This window comes from Charadrius vociferus, unplaced genomic scaffold (assembly GCF_000708025.1).
Source record: "Charadrius vociferus isolate BGI_N301 unplaced genomic scaffold, ASM70802v2 scaffold161, whole genome shotgun sequence".
NCBI classification, from domain to species: domain Eukaryota; kingdom Metazoa; phylum Chordata; class Aves; order Charadriiformes; family Charadriidae; genus Charadrius; species Charadrius vociferus.
The window spans coordinates 3,391,109-3,412,900 of NW_009646928.1; the positions used below are offsets into that span (position 1 = coordinate 3,391,109).

Here is a 21,792-nt window from a genome sequence, read left to right on the forward strand (position 1 = left end):
GAAACAGAGCCCTTATTAAAATTTGGGGGGGTTGACACAGCATTATTGTGTATATATTATTCAACTTTACTAAATTTCTCATATCTCTTACTGTTATTTTTCAGTATTTCAACGAGAGCTCGCTGCAGTCTCTTTTTATTGCAATGCAGCCATTATGAGCTGAATTTCAACTTGTTTTATATAGAACAAGTACTGAGCTGCCTCTGGAGAACTTTATTGCAGTTTATCTGTGCAGTTTACTTGCATCTTATTTTATCTCTCACCTTTGATTCTAATCAGTCATGGCTGCAGGTCAAATCTTTTTGCATTGGAAACAATCACAATAACCAATCCAGAAGTAAACCAGCCTGTAATGAAATTCACTGCCTAGGGCTAAACATAGAGCTAACATGTGTTTAACAAATCGAAGCTTGTATTTATCACTTGTCACTGTTTGTGTCTTTGTCTATTGGAGGGGAAAACACAATTAAGAAGCTGAGCAGTAAAGAAAAACTTAAGAACAGCCCAATTCCTTTTCAGATTTGTTGGTCTCTTACTTTGGCAAAATGCAGTCTGCAAATCATGCCATCACAGAAGAGCAAAAGGTTTAACAGAAAGGATCTATGGGTGAACCAGTTCAGAATACAAACGTCATCAGTACAAATCTCAGCTGAAAACCTTACACCAGGCTGAGAGAAGTTCAGTTGACCTCAATTCCATTTGCAGTCAGATTTTCTGAATCCAGACTGGAACTATATGGAACTGAAATACTGAAACTGAGGTACTGAGTTTCTCACCCTAATGGCTAGTGAAGCTAACAGGCTCCTGCCCAGCACAAATCCAAAGAGGGAAAACTCAGGCTTTCCATGGGATGGGAGGTGATGGTCCCTCCCAGGGCCTCCTGCAGGGTCCCGCCATGTGCAATGCAAGTCTTACAAGTCTTACTTGCACCAACAATTATCCTTTCCTATAATGACAGAAAAAATGATGATTGCTTTGAGATAGCTTTATTTTCATCTTATTTTCTCAAGACACCTCCTAAAAAAAAAAACTTCATCCTTTCTATGACTTCTGCTTATAATTTCTACTTATGTAAGGTAAAATGAATGATTTGGAAACATGATTTCTGTTTACTAAGCCCAAAGCTCAGCATTTATCCCAGATATGAGGAGGTCAGTAACCCAGTGATACTCTTTTAAAGAAAAAAGAAAAAGCAGCTACTTTTTCTCCTGCTCGTGCCCAGTCAGATTTTGGCTCAAAAGCCACAGAACACTACTGTAGCAGGATCCTTTCAATGGAAATTCATTATACAACATACCACATCAGCCACTCCTCTGCCTGAGGCTTCAACTGCAACATGGCTAATAGTAATTCCACTGCTATGGTGTGGTATGTAGTAGGAGAATACTGTGGAGATCTCATAGGCCTCATAGCTGCAGCATGCTGAATACAATCAGATCACCCTATGTAACACTACCTTGGCCTTTTCAGTATTTCCTGTAACATTCAGACTTTCCCATGACCATGCTATTTTATTTGCATTTTATTTGCAAAAGAATGACCAACTCAAATCTGACCCACTCAAAAGAAAAAAAAAAAAAGACCAAACAAACCCCAAAAAACCCACCCCAAATCCTTTGGCCCCCAAAACCCTAAACCCCAGATATATAGAGATTTTTTCATGTCAATTTTTTATAACCAGGAGACCCAATTCTGCTCACTGTTACGATTCTACTGACTACAGTCAAGTTTTCATGATTTACATTCCTTCAATGTAAAATTAGTCTCAGTGGGGGGCTTAAAAATGATGAAACGAAACTCCTGATTAAACAACCAAAAATAATTCTAAATAGATTACAAATTCTTTCACTTAAAATCCTGAATGATAGGATTCTGAAATTAATGGCATCCATGTGTCAGTGTCACCCCATCTGCCAATGACAACTAGTTGAAAGTCCACGCAGCATTTCACACCACATTATATAGCAGCAGTTTTGTTCTTCATTTAGAAAGGAAGGTTTGCTATAATGGAATCAAACTGGAGGCTGAGTTACACAGAGAGAAACAGCTGAATGCCTTGGATTGATCTCTCTCTTACTTGCAGAAAGTGAAGTGGCATCTTTGGTTATAAGGCATCCAGATCTTGATACCACATCTTGTGTGAGATATCTGCCTATTCTTTACCATAATACCTATTACAGTCATGCTGGGATATTGACTTTCTGTGAATCAAAGGATAAAAAGTGCCCCCATTTCCAAATTACCAATGATAATTGCTTTGCTGTAGCTGTTATCTTTTTTAAAACAATGTACAAATAGGAATTAAATGAGATCAGAATTAAAATTATGCTACGATGTTAAACTACCATGTAGAGTAAAATGGTTCCCTATATTTAAGCACCTTTCACTTGCAAGTGCAAGACACTGAATTAAGACTGTAGTCTAGGGCTGAGATTGAGGCAGCTTAGAGTATTTTCAATAACAAAGTCTGACTCAAAGAAAACTCTACTCTGAAGCAAAGACCAATCATGTAAGTATATTCTCTGTGGCGTGGGTGTTTTAACATGATTGTGGTCCTGACAGAATTAAAGTTGGATCACTTCTTTAAAACTGGAGTTAAGCCTTAAAAATTAATGAAGTCATCATTATTTTAAATTTCCTGTTTAGGCTGATGAACCTGTAAGTATCATCTGTGTGATGACAACCACAGAGTGACCTTTTGGGAATAATGTCTCCCATGCCCACAATTCCCCTTACTAAAACTTGTCCATTGTACCATCTGAGGTGGACCACAGCCTTTGTCCCCATCAAGCAATAAAACAATACTTTTCATTATCTACTTGCCCTCCATCAGGGTGAAAAACAGTGATTAGCTTCACATGTTCCTCCAAACCCAACACGTCTACCAAATCACCAGTTCACCAAATCACAAGTTTACCAGAAAAGAATAGAAAATGAGCAACATAAAAATATATATTGCAAAGAAAACATTCAAAATGGGTCACTGACTACTGGGAGTCTAGCTTGGAACATACCAGGCCCTAATTTCCACTAGTTTTGAAAATATAAAAGATTAAGGAATCTAAAATCAAAGGCTATACTGGAAATGGCCTATTGACTTTTACAACTACAGTGCAAGTTTCATTATCTCAGCCTCAGATTGTGGCTACATACACCCGAGATCGCATAATTTCAGACCTCTCAGAACCCTGGCAAATTTCTCTGCCTCTCACAAAGTTTCAGCATTGCAGACAATAGCGTGAGGTGCAAGGCATAAATTGAACATTACCAGAAGACGTATACTGTTCTCCCACAAGAGAACATCCATGGCCAGAGACTCTTCATGCTTTTTCTCACTTGTTCAAAATGTCTGTGTTAGCATTAAGAACTATGTCATCCTCTGGTCAATGCAGAGACACTATTAGCTTTCCTTCTATTTCCGTTGCATGTCAGAAAATCTCTCATATTTACTTTTGAGGCAAAGTTACATTGGTCAAGCCCCTATGAAGCACTCACTTCTCACTAATAATTTCAAACATTCTCAATATCTATCTCGTCTAAGGGAATACCACTCCTTGGCCTCTAGAGATTATATTTATATTATTTTGATTCTTTCAGTACTACTTTAATGTGACTAGAATAATTAACTTCTGGCTTAATTGTTGCTATTGACTGGACTCTCCTCTCTGCCCCAGCAATAGAGGATAGCACCAGGTGGCGTGTCAGAGTGGAGGCACTGGGGGGAATCCTTTGCTTGGCTACTAAGTCCTGCCCCACCACTCTGGCAGAGCGCAGGGGAACGCCTGGGCAGTGCAGCGCCAGCCACTGTGACCCTATGCAACCATGCAGGCAGTTAGCTTGTGCTGCATCTAGTTTGGCCATACTGCTCGGTCTTTCTATGACCCAGTGTAAAGGCTTTTGAAGTGAAAAAGAGGCTTTTGTTCCTGCATTAATTACAGAGCACAGTCTTCGCAGGATCTTTGTGGAAATTTCCTGGTCTGTTTTCCCTTTGCCAATCTACTACGGAGAACGGGCAGCCTGTGCTATTAGAGAGCTGGATAACAAGATATGAGTGTATAGTCTGCTTGATTAATACAGAAATATGTAAACTCATATCAACCATTTTTTTCCCATTTGTGTTCTGTCCCCCCTTGACTGCACTAGAGCCTCACCTATGGAGGCCTTTAAGACAAATAAACAGCCTGTCCTTCCCTATGTGCTTAAGCCTGGATACCAAACTCCCTCCTTCAGCAAACATCAACACTGCTTCATAACTGGGTCACAGACCAGTGCAGAAACCTGTCACATTCCCTTCCCCGTTGGCCTCTGTGTTCCAGGTCCGCAGCACTACCACCAGGCTGACAGTTCTGCCTGTAATGTAACTTAAAGAGAATTCAAAATCAATCTGTAACATTGGAGAATAATGTTTCACTATGAAAAATAACCGTCTTTGCATTGTTTGGACCACCTAGTGGACACCTTTTTTGTGCGTGTGAATAACAGCTTATGCAGCCCTACATTATAAAACACATATATTTTATACATGTGTTCTTATTCCAAAAAGATATTTGCTATTTCACTTGGTTTTCACAATAGGTCTAACAATATTCTCTTCTGAAAGGTATACTTCACACAGTAAGACTGAATAAAGGTTGAGCAGTGTGTGAAAGCATCTGAATTCCCAAATGCAAACCTTGCTTTTAAAAGTACCCAAGGAAGTTATTATTCTTAAGCAGGTTTACTTCCTTAATAGTTACCCAGTGAAGTGTGATTTATACGATCATCTATCTGAATATCTTCATGCTTAATTAGGAAATTCCGTACTTCTCTGTATTTGCATGCTTACTCATTTACACATATATGTTTCTTAAATAGTTCAGATCAATGTTGCATTTATCTCTTCTTCAAATTCTATTCATCACTTCACATTTTTTGAAGTGTCTCTAAATTACTGGCTAATGGCTTTGAATCACATGCTTGCTAAGGGTGTAATTCTGCCAGTTTTACTCTCTCCAATTGTTTCACCTCAGACACAATGTCTTTCCTTTCAAGGAGACTAGTTGCAGGGTAATATACAATATCCAGTGAGAGTAAGGATGACAGATTCGGGCCCTGACTGCTTTCCTCAAAAGGATTTGCTGCAATGAAGATATTTCTGTTTGACAGGTTTATTGTTTAACGTAATATTTTAAGATAGTAATGCACACATCCCCTGCAGTACCACACCATGGATTCAAAACCCATATGGACAGAAATGCGTGAAGAGAGAATAATGGATTTCTCAACCTGCTGTGTTTACATGCTATTCTGTTTTTAGCATGGAAAACACATTATGCCTGTGTAGAAGACTAAAAACATAAAATCTGCATTATTTCCTGTAACAGAAGGATCTTCCTATAAATACCTATCTTCTTACCCTTACACTGTAAATCGTTTAACTGAACTCTGTAAAGTTGAACCACATAAATTGCAGAATTAGGGCTCAAGTATTCAGATAATTTTTATAGACTTAGAAGATGCAAGATGTCCCATTAAATATATAAACAGAAATGTTAATGTATGGCACAAAATTATAAACAACTAATTTTCAGTAATAACCTCGAAATTAATGTATTATCATTTATATTTTGGCTCTAGTTACAGATATCACATTACCAACCTACTTCATCTTAAACTGTGGAAGGTATTCTACGATCCAGTATTAAAGCCTATGCACGGATTTGCAAGGACACAATGACTATAATAACAGAGAAAAGTATTCTGATATGCAATGGTTTCCTGGAATATTCAAAGATAAACCGGTTAAAACTCATCAAATGTCATAATGTTTTACTTCAAGTTTTTAAATCGTTACTGACCATGGCAAAAATAATGTGTCAGCAAATAAAATAAAAAAACCACATTGCATAGATTGTAGAATTACTGCAGACTTTCCTGTGTTGCTGACTGAATCTTTGTGCATGTGAACAAACAAGTTGTCTTTCATTCTGCCAAACATGAGAGACTTCATTACTGTCTTCCACTTTTGACGCTGGAAGGCAAAGGAAAGCTGAAGCTCTTGAAAATCAATTTGATTTCATTAAAAGGGTAGTTTGAGATTATTAACCACATTTTTAATAGTAACTATATTTTAAAAATCTTTATACTTCTGCCCCTGTAATTCAGGTACTTAAGGGCTTTTTTATATTTCCAGGTTGAAAATGTGTAGAAGAAAGTTAGTTCCTTTATATTTCCTGCTTTCCAAGGGATTGTTAAAAGACCTCATCCATATATAAAGCAAGTTACACGCTGACAACATGTAGCTTATAAGTGGTAAATGAAAGATCTCTGTTACTTTACTATATTTCTTACCTCCTTTTTTATGGGATCTCAAGGGACTTGACAACCGATGGTCTGCAACTGACTGTGATTGGCTAATTGATTGTGAATCATTCATTTCGAACGAATGTTTTAGAATAAATGGAGAAGCAGAAATCTCATCCAAATCCTTCTGGAATAAAGAATGCTGGTTTAGGCACATAAGAAATATATTGATTCCACTCTGCCATGATAACTTATAGTTGTGATCTCACAGAGAGCATCTTCTTATTTTCTATGACTCTGTGAAACGTCTAATGCTAGATTTAAGTTACACGAGATTCATGTGGCTTTCAGCAACACCGACTTAGCACCCATGTCACAAACATTTGTTTACTTTTTCCATTTAACTTATTTATCCCCTTTCCTCATGCAGTTAAATCGTAGCATGCACTGTATGCTGATTTCCTCTCATAGTTAATTTGTATCTTTAGAAAAAAGCTATAGGAAGGTATTAATCTGCTTAACATTTCTAAGTACATCATCCAAGGGATTTTGTTTTTTTAATCTTACATATGCTCAGCAGAGTTACTGGCAAAAACTGTACATTTTCTCCATTTCATCCTTTCAACATCAAATGGTAAGCAGCAAAAATTGGATCAGACTTCAAAGACTATGCTGTGCTCCAAGTCACAGAGCGACTCCTCCATTTCACATATTGAATTCGAGCAGGATATCAAAGTGCTACCAAAGAACCTCAGGTCCTTACTAAAAAAGAGTCTCTAACATCTGTAGAAAGTGAAGTGCACAGACAAATCACCTCAGGGAGCAGCTAGCATTTATTCTCAGCAGCAAATTTCCAGCCTTTTGATTCTCTTATTCACTGTACCTCCCTGTCTTTCTACAGAACTAAAGTTCTTAGCAAGCAGGCTTTTGTCTCAAAGACTTCAAAACATCACTAACGGTTTCATGTTCAGATGGCTATGCCAAGCAGCCATGAACACATTGCAGAACTGTGGACTCAGGAATTTGAAGTTATAATGTGATGTTATTTTAGAACATAAACTTAGTAGTACCTTTTTTGTTTGTTTGACAAGAAAATCAGGCACCACAGGAGGAGACTGGTTACTGGTTTGCTGCCTAAAAGCAAAGAAAAATAAAAAATTTAGTTTAAATATTATAATTTCTTCATTCTTAGAAAAGGTTTACTGGCATACACATTTTTTGTTGATTTTCCCTTTTCCCCCTCCCCCAATTTCTAAATATGCACATACGATCAATTCAGAAAAAACACAGAGCAGTCCCATTTCCTCTTATAAGGAAGTGCATGTTATTAAATACAGTAACAGGCTATGAGCAATGAATTTGTCATTAAAAATTTGTGGATACTTGCATACGTGTAAAATGAGTTTATGAGAATACTATGAAATTGAAGTCATGTATTAAAATTAATTTGACAAGATTTGACATGAAACTTTTTTTTTTCCAGGGCTGTGAAAAGCTGTTTTCACAGAATTCAAACTCAAAATTTGGCAAATGGGGAAGAATTGAAACACGTGGCTTTGTGTTCTCCTAAAGCCATTTGGGTTAAGCACAGAGCAAGGAGTAAGAGTTCTTAGATTCTTTGTCTATATCTGTTATTATTTTACCATCACATTATGTCACCGTACAAATATTAAAGGCCAACTCCTGCTCTCGTTAATGCTAATTAAAGTATCATAAAAACCTTCTGTAGGCCCTGATCCTTGTTGGCAGGCCTTTGAAGTCAATGCATCTCTTGAATAGTAAAGTCCACCCAGACAGAACTTGCTCCAGAATCTTTAGTTATGCAAAAACAAAAAAAAGACACTACCAATTTCATTTGGATAAAAAACGAGGTTCATAGAGATTATTTGATATGCTCATGGTTCTAAAACAGGATTAAAAGCAGGATTTTCTGATTGTCAAAACACGCCTCAGCCATTGCAGCATTACTCTCCAATCCCCTCACAACTTTTCTGAAAATACAATTAATGGCAGTTGTATTTCTACTTATAGATGAAAACCCTGAAATCTAAGTTTCAGTCACAGATTTTGGTTTAGACATATATATCACAGCTTTTTTCGTAGATGAGGAAAAGCTTTTCAAGGTACTAAGTAGCTCATTCAGTTTTACACAGTTATTACAATTGAATACATTTCAGCACTTTCAGTCACAGTGGGAGGGGGGACTATAAGGAACAAAAATTGCTTTACTGAGTAAAAAATACAACATCTGTTATCTCAATATTTTTTTTTTTGTCAATACTTATGTTTCAGTCAGCTATATTAGTTATAAATTACTCATGTAACAATAGAACACCATGTTGGACTAAAAAAGTCTGGCCACATGTGTATTTTACCTTTCAAAATAGACCTTTAAAATGTACCTTTTAAAAATACTTCAAACTGAAATAACACTACTGAAGGACCTGAAACATTTTAGACTATTATATATTGAATTTGATAGCTGTATATCACCACACAGATGTATTAGATAACACATTTATTCTGTGACATCCACAGAGGCTACTGAAGTATTTCAAGCTTTATTTGCAATAGGGTTTAAGCTCTTGGGTTAACTAAATTTGGCTGAATGTGTTAACCCAACTCAAAAGCGTTGTCTTGAATGGTTTCAAACGAATCACAACAATGACAACATCACAGTTGTCAATAAGCTATCTCAGGGTGTGGGAACAAAATGACGCATTCACGAACATGGTAAACATTCAACTTTTCTGTAATGCTGCAATTTCATGAATGAAGTTCGGATTTGCTTGTCAGTTTGGGGGAATTTAAATTCCCCTTTATTATTTGATACTAAGAAAGAGAAGGAAAACATTCTGACTAAACTGTGGTTTGAATTTAAACTGGTGTTTTCCTTGGAGGAAACGGAGGCATCCATTTTAAAAATGCATTCTTATTTTATGCTGGCACACTCCTTGTACAGGAACGTATAAAATATGTGTAGGACTGTATTCAACATTGCACTTGAGCAGTTCTGTGAAGTTCTTTATTACTATTTCTCTTCTATATATATTATTTCGATAACCATTTATTTAGTGGTATTAGTTAGATAACTTGCCACTTTTCCCCAAAATTACTCAAGCATTTGTTGAGATGAATCTTTCCCCCACTCCCCAATGTTGCAGAAAATAACCCCAATATGAGCTAAAAATAATGAAAAATCCTCAAGTATCACTGTGGTGGATGTCAAAATCAAAATCTGCTGTTAGATCAGTATGTTGCAAATGGCCTACAATGCCAAGATGGACTGAATCATCATCTAAATTTAAATTTTCAGATACTGGGGTGGTTTGGATCTGGATCTAAATATGCAGCTTGAAATAATTTCTACCTTCTATAAAAAGAATCTAGAATTTAGTATGGTTTTGCCATCACTTTAACTTTGCTGGGTCTAGAAAATTGTCTAAATGTTTGAAGCATGAAGGTAAAGTTTGGCAACTTGCCTTCTGTAGAGCTTAATGTAACAAAAATCAGCCTCTGGAATTCTGAAGCTCTTCGACCCTGACTCTGTCAGGATCGCAATAATGCTGTGTTTCCAACTAGAACAATCCTAAATTGGGTTCTATTTGGCTCAAGATACCCTATCTTTCCACAGAATGTACTGCTGCTGATATAAGTATGTACTTCATGATTACCAGCTTTTACTCAAGAGCATTTTGTTGAATTTTTCTCCCTCTGTCCTGTTGAGAAGGGGGAGTGACAGAGTGGCTTGGTGGGCACCCGGTGGGCAGCCAAGGTCAACCCACCACAATATCAAACCAGCAGAGAACACTTCTGAAAACATGGCATCGACTGTAGATGCTGATCACCTTGAAATCAGTCTCTGAGCTATTCTGAAAATCCATGCAATATGAAAAATGCAATAGCAACAGGAGGGTAGCTCAGCAGTAGTTAGTTCATATAAGCCAATCAGTGATGATAATTAACATTTTCAAAAGCGGCACCTGAGGCTAATTTTGAGGTGCAGGGTATTTTCAGGTATTTTGAAGGGACTGCTTGTCCTACGGTTTCCAAAAATTTTTATTTTCTATGTTTGCAGGAAAGCAGTGTTTGGATCGGAGTGATGAGATCCAGTCAGCACACTTACCTGGGAAGGATGCAAGAGATCCAGGTTCATGTGCCTGGTTTCAGTCGGGCAATACAACAATTTGCTGCTGAATGTTCAGCTACTGAGCTATAATACGCCTCAGTCTTCACATATGGGCTGTCTATAAATCACTCAATTAGCAAGAAACATTGACAAAAAGAGAAACACTGATTCTTAGGGTCTGTCTACACATCTGTATAGCCACACTATCCTTAGCACTGAAAGCAGTCAAACCACGGCAGCATAACACTAGTAGCGCAGACTAATTTTTGCTGGAGAAAAATGTCTAGTTTGGGAGTTATTCTGGCCATTATGAGTGAAAGTCATGGAATTTGAACTTTTTGTCATTTTAACACTGTCAAAAATGTTAGAAACTCTCCTAGATATTACACTAGGAAGAACACAGCTCACTTTGCATAAATGTATTCCTTAACAGAACAAATTTAATCCTTCCAGCTGGGTAGGTGAAAAATTCCGAAGGGATGGGGAGGACGAAGAAAAAAGATGACAATGAAAAATTCTGCCCAAATTTCCATTTACACCTTTATAAAACACGAGTAACTATTTGAACTTATGAACTGGAAAGTAATTAGAAGCTCATATGACAGCAGAATCAGGCCCAGTGGTTTCCACTGCATGCCACAGGAATTGCAGATCTCCTATTTCCATCACAAGCAATAACCTTAATGTTTTCTATGACTACAAATAGGAAAGTGAAGCAATTAAAGGAAAGCAGAATATCTTTATACCAGCTTTTACTGTGGACAGAAATGAAAACTCATATTCAAAAGATGACTTATACAAGAAAACAGTGTGCTTTTGACAGAAACCGAAATTATCCAAGGAGAAAATTATGGGGCAATCTAAGAAAGGTGTAAGCAGTAAATCACCAGTATTCATCTGAAGGTTCTGAAAAAAATTAAGTTTAAAATGTGGAGATGCAACCCTCTCAAGCAGCTATCCATGAAGAACAGAAGCACGCTAACATAGTGATTTTTTTTCGTTTCCTTTTAATCAAAAGAATCCAAGGAAGGTTTTGTTACCGACTGACTGAGTGAACTTTGCTTTAGTGAGAGGCAAGCTGCAGATGAAGTAAAAAAAAAGCATAGCAGAAGATAGAATAGTTTTTATATGGAACCATTTAATTCACTTTAAGCTAGTTTTTGAACTGATCTGTACTCACGTGACTGAAATCATGTTTATTCTCTACTCTCAGTGATACACAGATATTATGTTTATGTGCTAACTCACCAGTGTCCGTGTAGATGAAGCCACACTGCACGCTATTTCATCGGGCCTCCAGCTGTTGCAGAACATTCAGAAATGAACATTGTTCATTTTTCAGGCACACCAACAACGCTGTTGCAAGTAAAGCTGACCCAAGGAGAATTCCTCTAGAACAATTTTTATACTTACTCCCTACACTGATGCAGCAATGGCTGCTGGCACTAAGATGCTGTAAAAGTGGCTGACTTGCAATGCCAAACCCGCTGGCACAGAGATGTTACATTTCAAGAAGTCACTCTGCATTTACAAATCATAAAAAAACCTTGGCAAATAATCTACACCATCCCCATTTTCAGAGAAAAATCAGCTATACCTACTTTTTTTTTTTTTTTGGTCATAAGTTTGTCTAAGCTGATTTGTGAAACCTACAGTGATGGAAATGTCAAAACTTCCCAAGGTAGCCTACACAGGGCTTCACTCAGCTTACCATCGGTCAGCTTTTCTTCATGTCTAACCTAACTCTCCTGTGCTGCAATGCAAGCCCATTATTTCTTGCCCGATTCTCAATGGAGAATAGTTAGTTCCTCTCCTCTTCACATCAGCCTTTTATGATTGAAGAAATGATACCACATGTACCCTCATTTTTCCATCTCCCTTAGAGATCATGGTTTAAAAAGATGTGATCAGTTTTGTTGCTGAATGACTTGCTCATTCTCTTGAAGTGCGCTGTCTAATACACTACACTGACTGAGGTCTTGACAATGATGAGAAAATGTTATGATGCACATGTGAGGTAGAATGTATCCTCATTGCTACTACCCAGTGTAAACTTTGGAGCAGGGTGCCATTACTGACTGACATTCATTCTGTGGTTCATTACAGTCCATGCACCTCTGTTTTCTAATTCTAAACCTGTCTTCTTAAACCCTTGTAACCATCACTCACTTAGTACTGATACAAATTTAGTAATCAGATTCTGCTTCATCAGTCAAGCCATTAATGAGTAGAAATAGACCCATTTCTGGAACTTGACTTTCAGATGCACACTTCCTGTAGAACACTGATAATTTCTCTTTGTCGATAACTTTCCAAACACCTAAGTTGGTATGCCTGTGTAGTTTTGTTCAGACTTTATTATCCAATCTTAATTACCCAAGTCTCATGTGAATGTCAAGAGTTTTACTAAAATGGATGGTTTCCGAGAACCTATGCTGACCAAAGCATGAATGTGATACCAAATAGCTAAAGAAAAAAAGCTATAAGGAGAAAAATCACAATGAATTCGATGCTGGAGTGTAAACTGCTGTTGATGTCAAGTATCTTCTAACATGCATCCTTAACACACAGAGCTCCATCAGGAAACAAAGGAGGAAGGGATACTCACTGTCAAGCAGCTACAGTTACAGACATAACTGATGTGTAACAGTCACTATGTGGAAACAACCCTTTCTGCTGTACTACGTAGTACAAGGCCACTGATCGTATACATACAGCTAACATATTGTGACATTTAGCACTCAGTGACCTATGGTTCAGTGAGCTAGAGGAAAAAAAGAACAATACGGGAAGTATTTTCCAGGGTAAGTATCGGATCTGTATTATTTAACACAATTTTCATTTGGGAGGGAAATAGATAAGAAGATGGTGGAAAATGCAGGTTACAGATGCTTTGATGAGATTCTAAAGGGATTTAAAGATATTTAAGGATGACAGCTCTGTCTGAATGAGAACATGAACAATGTAGCATAGACTAAAGACCTTAGTAACTGAACTGTAGATTATCCTGCTAAGAACAAGAACATTTATCAAAAATATATTCACTAGAGATCTGTCAGTCTAACAAGTTAAAAATCACATGATATTTTAGAAAATTACTTCCCCCTTCTCCACAGATTATTCCTAATTAGCTGGAGAGATCCCTAATACTACCTTGAACTTGTAGCTGTGCCATTGCAAAATGCAGCATCTTTGATTTCATACAATAATCAACTGTAAATGGAGGCAGACATACGGGGAGGCTGGTGTCCGTGCTGGCCTCGTGAGAGGGGACACCCTGTCACACTCCTCCCTTCTCTGCTGCCTATCCGGCTCTCTCCAGAAGGGTAAACCTGCCATTCAGCAGGGTTGTAAAAAGGGCTCTGAAGGGTTTTCACTTTCCTCATTTGAATTTAGTCTTGACCATGTTTGGCTCTTCAAAATAACTCTGCCATTTTTAAGTTTTGAATGAGCTACTTTGGGACCAGGTTTGATTGTGATTCGGTTCCTTCACACCACACAGGCCTGTGCGTTCATCTCAGTGGCTGATGATGTCAAGAAAAGGCTTGGCAAATGTTGCATGCACAGACTAGGTTTTGGGGGAGAATTCAGACTTAGTGTCAGTCTCCCAGGTGTACAATTAATCCCATGACCCTTTTTCAGTAGGAGTCACAGGGCAACTCCACAGCTCTGTGGAACAGAATGGAAAAACATTTTTTCAATGAGACAAATCCACTTCTCTGCTAATGTTTACATTATTTTCCTACACCCATTTCTATTCCTATCAGAGATATTTGCCAGTTCTCAATGTGTCGTTAGTTACTTGTGACGTCAGCTTCATACAGGCAAGGTTTTTGCATTTGAACACAGTTAGTACTGGTTTTCAAGTCAAGCATATAAATGCAGGAAATATTAACATGCAACATTAAATGAATGAATGTGTGCATTTAATTAGCATCCTACGTCATTTATTAGCTTGAGTTTGCTTATGTCCTGCATTCACTGACTGAAGAGTGTGAACTAGTCGTAGAGATTCAATTTCTTTGAAGGAATTCGATTTTTTTAAAGTGCCTTTTTCTTCTCAACACTTTGAAATTCATTACTTGGTAAAACTGAGTGCTTTATATATATTATAATACTGTAAGTTCTTTTTTTTTGACAAATCATTGAAAAAGCAGCAGGTTGTCACACATTTAAATGTATAGTTGTACTCCTGTGCATACAACAGAACAGTATATGATTTTGCTTTCTGATCCTGAGTACATCTAAGCTCATTTTTCTTTTTCCAAAACTACCAGTTACAAAGGAAACAAAACAAAAATGAAAGAAATTAAAAGAAATTAAAGGAACTAAAAATAAAAGAGTATTTTATTATGCTATACTTTAGTTGCATGGTATGTGAAGCCACAGTGAGGCTGTCTTCTCTAGGGACAGATTACCAGCTACTGTGTTAAACATCTGCACTATTATTCAGCAGCCTTCCTGTTTCCTACAAGTTTCCTGTACGACTGAACAGCCATATGCTTAAAACACAACAGCCCAGTAACAGCTACATGTAGAAGTGAGCCTTGATTTATGGGAAGTCACTTACCAGATTTGGTCCTAAGATTCTGAACATCACCTGTGAAATGCTGATCATTTTCAAGTCTCACTGAAATCACTGGAACCTGAGGCCATTGCTGAGAAATGTATTAGGCAAATAATCTGCAATATTTATTGGGGTTAAACTTGAGAACTGCCAGCAGTAATGGCAGTTTAGGAACTCCAGGCAACAGAAGGGATACATTTATTTATCTGTCTGATTGTGCATAGCAATCAGGACCGGGTGCAAGACCTGGACAGTCAATTTATTTTATATAGGCACCTTCAGGCCAGGTATCTAAAGGCATTTAGACATTGATTCCAGTGTAAGTTCAGTGGCTGAATATCTTTAAAGGTCTGTATATTTGTGCTTAACAGAGCCCAAATTCACCTCAACAGTTACTGAAACATAAAATCCTCGTGAGCCTCAAGGGCTATACAATTAAGCAAGCTTTACCTAATCCAGAAAGATACATTTGTTTGGAGAGCAACAAGGAATTCCAGAACCAGTCTAATGCAAAAAGGGAAGAAAACCATTCCTGGCTAATCATAGGTAAAACAGATGAAGGAAAAAGTCCAGGTGAAAGCTCTAGATCACTAAAAAGAAAACAAAAGCCTATTTACAGTGTAAATAATGATAATTTGGGATGGCAAAGAAAACTGATAATAGGCAACTTATTAGCTCTTGCTTTTAACCATCAGTGCCGACTGGAGAACAAATGACCATGTGATCATCAAGAGTTCTAAAGAGATCACAAGATACACACCCTTAAGTACTTCAGAGACAGAAGGAGCTGCATGCATATGGAGGGAATCATAAACTAGGAAACTCATTGCCCCAGTGAGCCGTGAGGCAACCCAAAGACAGACTGATGATGGTAAACTGCAATGGGCTCATCCTTTTCCCTGAAAATCATGACCAAAACAATTTATTTATTTATTTATTACTCGTCCAATGGCCTGAACCTTTTTCTTGCTGAAAAAAGAATACTGCAAGGGAGAGATTCTGGACCACTATTAACCTACAAGAATGCAGGTGGTTACACCTGAACAAAATCCTATAATAATACACCGGAGCATGTAGCAGACATTATTCAATCTAAATCAACCAAAGTTAGCATGAAAGTTAACATAATTTTATGAGCATACACTGAAAAAGAAATACCATTCTGGAGAAGTTGATGGTGATTTAAAAAAAATATCTTCTTAATGGAATAATACTATCTTGTTACAGTCAAGCAAGTCATTGATTTCCTCAGAGAACTCTTAAGAGGTGTAAAAGAACCTGCATTCATATGCTATATAGGTAGCGCATAAAATAACAGAAATAAGAACAGGAAGAAGTGCTGAGATGTCCTCATGCCTATGCCACAGCAGGAGAGATCTCATAACTCCTAGTCACTGAAACTTGCTAATCAAAGGGATTAATCCAGCAAAAGCAGCCACGTCTCCTAGAACACTATTGGAGAGACAGACTTAGACAACAGCTAAAGATGTAACAGATCCCCCTTGCCTCTCATACCCAAGAAAGTGCCAGAAGGACATTTGTCTGGAGTGACTCCATTGGTAAGGAAGGTTAAAATACCCTTCCTCTACAAAGAGGAGGGCACCACTATTATGGTTTACAGTATTCCTAGGCTTTCTGTCAGTGACTTGTCCATCTGCTTTTTACAACTATTCTCCCTGTCTCATTGCTGGTCTGCATGGAGCTTTACAGACACAGAAGGGTAACTTTCTACTCTTGAGAATTTAATAACATGCACTGCAGTCAGTTCTGAAATGCTGAGCACTTGCAATCCTGTCCACAATCTACAGTGTTCTGGGTACTTCCGAGAAGCGCACAGAAACAGGAGAGCAATCCAGGACAAACAGCACAGCAAATAAATCTAACTCCGCTAACTGGGAGAACACTGAGATGACTAAGCTGGTGTGGGGACTGGCTAACCCACAGGTGCTTATCCTCAGAAAATGCCAGATTCCCTAAGAGCTGGCTGAATCATGATGACATCCTGCTCCTTTCAGATCTTATTGTGTGGAAAATGACTTCTGTTAGATAATAGACAGCAAAGGATTCAACTCACCAGTGCTCTTCACCGCCAAAATCAGAAGTAGAGCAGCTGCTCATAAGCTGAGGATCTGCTACACAGGCAGTGCTGTTTTTCAATCTTGTGTAGTTTTTACGAACAATATATCCCCTGAAAGCTAAAAAAAACATAGTTATAAATCAGAGAAAAATTCTGCAGAGCCTGAAACGCAGACTGCCACCTGGTTCTGTCCTCAATTTCTACGGAACCAGTGGAAAGAAAAAACACTTAGCACCTCACAGGTGTGGCTCCAATGTTTGCAATGTTTACAACAGCTGGAAATTATACAGGGCCTTATACTCTCACTGTTATAGTGACCACTTGGCACAGCCCAGGCAAGGAAAACAAGCCTCAAAATGAGAACATGCTTAATTTAAATCGGAATCCAGCTTAGAAAGTATTAAAATACGTAGTAGAAAATCACTTCCAAAACACTTTCTTTAATCCCAACTCCCATGATTTGAGCTTGTCAGAATTTTACAGAATCAGAAGTTTTACCTGCTTTTATTGTGGGGTACGGGAATGGGGAGCCAGGGGCAGATATATTCAATTAAAACTAGAAAAATAAATCACAGAATGGTCAGGGTTGGAAGGGACCTCTGGAGATCACCTAGTCCAACCCCCCCTGCCAGAGCAGGGTTACCTACAGCAGGTTGCACAGGACGGCATCCAGGTGGGTTTTGAATGTCTCCAGTGTGGGAGACTCTACAACCTACCTGGGCAGCCTGTTCCAGTGCTCTGCCACCCTGAAAGTAAAGAAGTCCCTCCTCATGTTTAGATGGAACTTCCTATATTCAAGTTTGTGCCCATTAACTCTTGTTCTATCAGTAGGTACCATTGAAAAAAAGACTGTTGTCATCTACCTGGCACCCTCCCTTTAAGTATTTATAAGGATTGATAAGATCCCCCCCCTCAGTCCTCTTTTCTCTAGACTAAAAACACCCAAGTCCCTCAGCCTTTCCTCGTAAGAAAGATGCTCCAAACCCCCAGTCATCTTCATAGCCCTTTGCTGGACCCTCTCCAGCAGTTCCCTGTCCTTCTTGAACTGGGGAGCCCAGAACTGGACACAGTACTCCAGATGTGGCCTCACCAGGGCAGAGTAGAGGGGAGAACGACCTCCCTTGATCTGCTGGCCACACTCTCCTTGATGTACCCCAGGATGCTATTGGCATATAAATAATGTCTTCTCCTATTTTTCTATTAACTGTAACCATAATAAAACACTTAAAATAACTCTCATACAAATAAACAGGAAAAAATATACAGAGGTTGGAATTTATACCATTCATAAAAAAAAAGATCTGAACAAAACAATCACTAGAACCACTAAATGAAGTAGCAAGCATGCAATGAAATTAAATGGTAAAGAAAACGGCAACGAATAACATTTTTAGGATCTCTGCATCCTTTATTTCCATGGACTGTCTCTGGATTTGGGTACCTAAATAACTAACTTAGTTCTACAGTTTTATCTGACATGAATTTGCTTGAATTCTTGACACCTGCAAGCAGTTAGTAGCAAAGCCCCAGCAAAAACCACAAATAGTGATACATGCTGCACTTAGGACAAAAGACTAAAATGCATTGCAATGTACACTTCAACTCACAAATCTTTAAATTTTATTTCTTGTAGGGTTTATTTCAAGCATGACTTTAAGCAGAAATACCTTGATAAAAAGGGGAGAAAGGGCTGAATGAGGAAGAAAGTAAGTACAGTTTTAATGCCATAGTTGAAATGTACAACAAGCAGCTGCTGAATAAGGAGGCTGCGGGTTGTGAGGGAAAGGAGCTGTTTATTAGTCTAGCAGGACTGCAATTTAAACGGTGAGTCAATAAATTAAAGAAAACGGGAGCTAAGATGGGGAAATATTATGATTTTGAGGAAAAAAAATCCCCGTCTAGGAAAAGCTTTTAAGTACACCAAACGTAGTGAGTCAATAAATTAAAGAAAATGGGAGCTAAGATAGGGAAATATTATAATTTGAGGAAAAAAAATCCCTGTCCAGGAAAAGCTTTTAAGTACACCAAACGTGCAAAAGTGGAGTCAGTCTGGGGACTAATTACTCACAGGAGGAGAAGAGCCCTCTCATTGGGGTTTCTAAAGTCCAGGGTTAAATATTACAGTGGGATGCAGGACAGGCACAGAAATGAGGTGTGGAGCAAGCCAATGTAGGCTCAGGGTCAAGATAACAAATAACATATAGACAACAATTCCCTTTACAAAGGGAAATCAGGAAGTAGAATAAATATAGAATATAGAATAAATTGAGAACAGAGAAGATTAACAAGTTTTCCCTGTATCTCATGCCTCTGATTTTATGGCAACACTAGAAAGTAGGCATTACCTACACAAGAGAGAATAAAGACCCTGTAAAATTTGCAATCCCTCAATTATTACCAAATTATGAGATAATTGATTGATTTCCCTTTTCTTCCATTTAACTACTCTTATAAATTTAGGTTCCCATTCATGGGTTTTTTTACATAATGAAGAGATGGTGGAGGAAACAAAACAGAGCTATCTTGACTGCATCCGCCCTTTCCCTTAGGAAAGGGCTGTAACTAATCCCTTCTCTTGTAACTCCTGTATAGTGTTAATGGTCTTCTTTTCAGCCACCTACCTCCACAAAAATATGTTGTGTCGCACTTATTTGTGCAGTAGAAGAAAATTAAAACCATCTGAACAGTTCAAGCTGTATGCAACGCACCATAACAATCTAAGCATTTCACTGCTACTGAGGTTTCCAGGGTAAGAAGCAGTAAAAATTGCCTTTTAATGAGAGGTTACTAAAATAAATAACCATTCACTTTACAGAAGGCATGACAGAAGTCAGGCCTGCTGAGGTGTTGTGCCGAATACAGAGCTCAGGTATCGTGAGGCTGAGGAACTTTGTGCCCTTAATAATCAGACTGGAAAAGTCTGCCTGTCTGGCAGAGAGGAGGCAAGCATTCACTTGCCCCATGTGATCAGGCTTCCAATCCTTAACTATCCCCTACTGACCAGACAAGGAGCCTACTCCGATATTGGCAGCAGAGACAGCTGGCCAGCAGCCACCACTCTGCAGCTGAAACATGCTGAGTATCAGTCAGTCACCGGGCTACCATAAAGATAAAGAAGCACTGAAACAAATGAACTAATAACATAAACTTCAGTTTTGTCCTTAGTAATTTCTCCACTTTCAGCAGTTCTTTGAATGTGTGTCTGCGTCTATAAAATCAACCCTGACACCTACTGTGATTTTATTTTTTAAAATTCTTTTTCTTTTTCCCCAGAGACTCTTGTTAATATCAGTATAACCATTTTGGTCTTTCCCTCATTCCCTACAAATACCATGCTATATCTGATTTAACAAACATAGTTTTTACCCTGTCTTTTGTTTTCATACATATTTTCAAAATCAGCTCCTCTTCAACTTAACCTTTCTGCAAGGCGGTTTCTAACATTCTTCCTGAATCTGGCAGGTAAATGGCTGTATTTTTCCTACTTTCCCTTTGACTCATGGGATAACTGAAGTAGCAGGATAAACAAACTTCTCTCTCTCTCAAAAGCTTCATCCAGCATTAGTAGGACTACATCTTTTCAACATTTATTAACTGGATCTATAATGTTTCAAAAGAAATGCATATGCAGAGAATTCTACTGGGGGAGTCTGAGAGGCTGGGAAGCTGCTCCATCACAGCAATTTGCATTACTGACTGGTGCTGGTTTTGACACTAAGCACTTGGCTCAAAGAGTGTGAAATTAGCAGACTCATGTTGCTATTGCTCCATGAACAATCACTGCATCATTGAAGAAGAATGATTACCAGCTGTCACCTCATTTTCACCTTATCCAGTCTATATTCCAAACTTTCCAGCAACAGTGTCTTTAACCCTGATCTTTACAGTCAAAGATGACAAGATGAAAAGCAACATAGGAACTGAACTTAATTTTAGCAATTCTATTAGTAACTCAGTGTTAAATGTTTCACGTGCCGCAATTTAGGACATGAATTTTTACTTCTTTTACTGATCAGTTCTCACACAAAGCAAGTTTTCTGTCAGCTCCAGCACCTAGCAAACCAAGAATATATTTACCTCAGGGAGTCTGAAATTTGGTGTCTTGCAGTTAAAAACCTTCATTTTAAGGTCTCAGTACCAAGGCATATACATTACATACAAAGTTGCACAATTCCAGATAGGAAAAGTCCAGGCATTTTCCCTCTGATTCCCATAGGAAATATATAGTTACAGAGCAAATTATGAAGCCCAATGTAGAAAGATCAAAGCTAAACAATCACAGGTCTATACAAGAAGACTAAAGAAAGGAGATGAAGTAGTATTTTAAACAGCAGAAGGATTCATTCTCAGTCATAAAAAATCATGTTCAACAGACATTTTCTACATAGACACATTTTTAATCTATAACATCACTTAAAATAGCATATAACAGCAACTCAGAAATGAAAGCTCATGCTTGCTGAAGATACCATGATAGCTTGTAATCAGAAGTTGATTTGCTACGAACAGCATATCACTTTCTTAATTCGCCTAGTTAAAAAAGCATTCAGCAGCTTAACTAACAACATCTGAGAGGATTTGGAGCCCATGAATCTGATTCTTCACTCCATGACAAATTAATTCTAATGAACAGTAAAAGGGATGGAGAGTCACATCCTTTGCTGGGTCTCATGAATACCTGCCCTCTTTCACCTCTCCAGATGGATATTGGGTGATGTCGTTTAACAGCAGAAAAAA

At 38.1% G+C, this 21,792-nt stretch overlaps 1 protein-coding gene across 1 annotated transcript in view; it reads right to left on the bottom strand.

Annotated features, from left to right (window-relative positions):
• MYO3B (myosin IIIB) overlaps nt 1-21,792 on the bottom strand; it is a 181,285-nt gene that overhangs the window by 35,717 nt on the left and 123,776 nt on the right. Inside the window, 3 exon segments of the mRNA XM_009894642.1 lie at nt 6,331-6,469; nt 7,353-7,416; nt 17,053-17,173. Of these exon segments, the coding sequence (XP_009892944.1) occupies nt 6,331-6,469; nt 7,353-7,416; nt 17,053-17,173 (324 nt within the window).